General features: G+C 41.5%; 1 protein-coding gene across 8 annotated transcripts in view; it reads right to left on the bottom strand.

Moving 5' to 3' along the window:
- The window catches only part of LOC103359070 (erythroid membrane-associated protein-like), a 19,295-nt gene extending 16,575 nt beyond the window's left edge, over positions 1–2,720 (bottom strand). For 7 of the 8 annotated variants that reach the window (XM_008284259.1, XM_008284261.1, XM_008284257.1 and 4 more), the window contains exons 1-3: positions 2,582–2,720; positions 545–889; positions 273–341 (exon numbers count right to left, since the gene is read on the bottom strand). In XM_008284259.1, the coding sequence (XP_008282481.1) occupies positions 273–341; positions 545–889; positions 2,582–2,633 (466 nt within the window). In that variant the 5' untranslated portion in view covers positions 2,634–2,720. The remainder of the gene's footprint in view (positions 1–272; positions 342–544; positions 890–2,581) is intronic. The other variant, XM_008284258.1, reaches the window with a different exon arrangement.
- Positions 2,721–3,302: the final 582 nt, after the last annotated feature.

Genomic DNA, 3,302 nt, shown 5'->3' with positions numbered 1-3,302 from the left:
CCTGCAGTGTGAACGTAGCCAATCTGTGGGATTGTTCAGTCAGATAATACGCCGTCATCCTGATTGGTGACATTAAATGTCATGTCGGAGTCAGAATCCAAGGCTGTCGCTATGTTAAGGCTGTTTTTATGGGTTCTGTTGGTTTTTCCTAAAAACCTGTCAGATAGCAAGGTTTAGGATTGGTAAGGGTCAGATTATCGAGTCATGACTGTATATTGTGTATTAAAGCCATTGTTCTAGAGATCTCATCAAAAACATAAAATCAGCCTCACCTGGATTCGTCTTTATTCCCGCTGAAGCTGTCGTCATCTTGAAAGCATCCGTCTTCTTCTTCGGTATGACTTTTCAAATGAAAAACACACAAGTATTGTTTCTAATTACATCTTATTTGGATTTTGTTCTTAATTTCCAGATAGACACTTTATTCATCTCCTGGGGAAACTCATGCATCTATTATGCAGCTTCAGATTCATTCAACATACTGAATACATTTACTAAAAACTGACAGTAAAGTCAATCACAGTATTAAATTCAGTGCACTCACCAACAATGGTAAAATTAAAGGTGATGTTCTGCTTTCTTATAAAGCATTTGTATCGTCCACTGTCACTGGAGTGTACTGGGAAGATCTCAAGAGTCACGATCCCTTTGCGCAGGTCTTCAAGAACCAGACGTGTTCTGTTTCTGTACTGCTCCATCGGTGGTTGAGGATGTTCCTGTCCATGTCGACGGCTGTAGATGTAACTGTTGAGGTCACTGAAGTTGCCATCAAGTCTCTTACAAATCAGCATGTCATTCTCCAAGTTGGTGGGAGAATTGGTTCTATACTGAACAGTAGCTTTACCGCCTTCCTGTGCTTCGATTGGCTGAGCGGCTTCATGTTTTTCTGCTGAAACAAACCATAAAATCATGAATATTTGAACACTTCTAAACTGTAATGACATCAGGTGGGCTTGTTTGGTCTGAGGGTGTGAGACAAGACAACAGGCCTCCATCATGGAGCAGGCTCCACTTCACCTGGATCTGTTCAGGTGAAGTGATGTCACTGAGTTTAGCTTCCTGGTTGACTGGAACCACAACAGCTGGCTCTTTAAACTGTGGGTTTCACAACCAACTCAGAGGTTGTTCATCACATTCAATGAGGTTAATACTGTTTTATATTATCACACTATTTGAGGAGCATAAGAGCCATACAAACTGTAAACAATGTGCCATTTCATCACCTGACTTTTTTCAAATACAAAAAAAGGCTAAAAGATATACAATCTGACCATAAAATAAGCTAAAAAAAATATAAGTAAACAGAAATAAAGACAGAAGAATGTGCATAACGCACATACTAAGACTTTGGTTCATAACTTAGGAATTACCGCGTATTACCGGCGATAATGAACATGAACATACCCAATTTATTTCCACAAAAATACAAAAAGGACAAGTGACAGGCAGCCCCACACAACTCCACTTCTACTGAAAATGTAAGCACCAAAGTCAACAGTCACACTGGAGTTAGCAATCATGCTAGGATGGTTAGCTACAGCAGTTAGAGAGCACAAGGTGTAGCGCCGAGCAGTGTGACAATGCCAACAACAACACAAGCACCAAGGTTCATGGAAAAGGAACAGCAACAGGCCATTGCAGCCAAGTGACCTTGGAACAGAAAACTATACTCCTAGTCAAATTAACTTACATTACTCGCAGGCAGAAGGGTCACACTGCTTTGCCCTGGTCCATGTGCTCCCTAGCTGCTGTAGCTAGCTCCCCTAGCATCATTGTGTACTCCAGTGATACGTTTGACACCAGTGCTTATGTGCACGCCCCAGCCCCTGTTGCTGTTCTTGACATTTAAGTTGAATAACTGGACACATCACTGCACTACTGTACTTAGTTGTGTGTTTTTTAAATATATGTGTATATACATATATATTAAGATGAACTACCCCTTTTTAGCGAGAGATTATTTGTCAATACTGTAGGAGTAGCCACAGAGCTACTGTTCAGCAGGTAAAATGACGGTTGAAAAAGTATGCTCCCCTGAAAAAAATGTAATGCTCCCCCTCTAGTTCGTTTCTGCAGCCGGGTCTGTCCCAGAATAATGCTGGACTTGTTAAGACACCAGGAGGTAGAAAATAATGGAAGCGACTCATGGATCTGGACTTGTGGTCAAAAGTTTAGCTTCGGTGCTGACCTCGGCTCACCTGTAGCACTCTCACTTCCGGTGTCTCGCTCTCACCGTCTCGACCATAGATATGCATATTAAAGACTTTATTATGCATATCTATGGTCTCTACATCCTCTAACAATGTTCTTAGAGCAACACTAGTGAAATGTGTTCAGGAAGCAAAAAGCAGAATCGAGACGAAGCTTTCTGAACAATTCCTTCCGAACTAGAACCGGTTCGGACTCGCCCAAACCTACCTTCTATGACCACAACAACAACAGTCTTTTAAGTAAAGTTATATCTTGTTGTGGTTTTATTCCGGATATATCACACTGTACGTACATCATTCCAGCCCTCAGCACAATAAGACAACACGAAGGTCACCAGAAACAAAAACTACGTGACATTAAGTAAACTTACCGGCGATGACCGACGACAAAACAATCAGTAAAGTTATCAACGGGACTTTCATCGTCACTCCGAGCCGCCGAGAAGACGAGACGGAGACTAGACGGCCACTCCGTCCTGATGTGGAGGAATACTGTCTGCATGAGACTGGGCGACATGACAGCAGTTTATATGGAGGGCTATGTGGGGGAAATCCCAGAGTCTCGGGGAATCCGGAAGCCAATCATCCAATCACAGCGAGCAGCTGGTGGGAAAGCTGACTGTTCCTGTGACTGCCTGAAACAGCGCCAAACAATCTACAATTTATACCAGATATCTTCATTTGTTTCTGGGACAGCTGACAAAGACACGTCACGACGGTTCTGAATAAGGCGACAGACAAACCGCCGAAACATGTGAAAGTACAGCGAGCAACTTTATACCATTTGTCATATTAAAAAGATCCTCTCATTTTTTTTTCATGTTTTGTTTTTTAAATTATTCTTTTCAACCACAATTCCAAAGCAACGTCTTATTTCACTAAATTAGAATTTAACACTTTTTTTTCAGTTTCTACTTATTTAAGTGTGAATTTTGCCTTTTCTTTAATGGAAGGGGATGAATAAATGAGGATGACTGTAGATCCCCTGGAATTTGTTGATGAGCACTGAAACACGACTTCTGATGGAATTTGAGGAAGACCAAAAACAGAAGCGTGTTGGGGTTTTTTTGGCTTGGGAAAATCCACTTTTAA

This window comes from Stegastes partitus, unplaced genomic scaffold (genome assembly GCF_000690725.1).
Source record: "Stegastes partitus isolate 25-593 unplaced genomic scaffold, Stegastes_partitus-1.0.2 Scaffold352, whole genome shotgun sequence".
NCBI classification, from domain to species: domain Eukaryota; kingdom Metazoa; phylum Chordata; class Actinopteri; family Pomacentridae; genus Stegastes; species Stegastes partitus.
The sequence above is the reverse complement of the archived record's forward strand: the minus strand, read 5'-3'. Positions and strand labels throughout refer to the sequence as shown.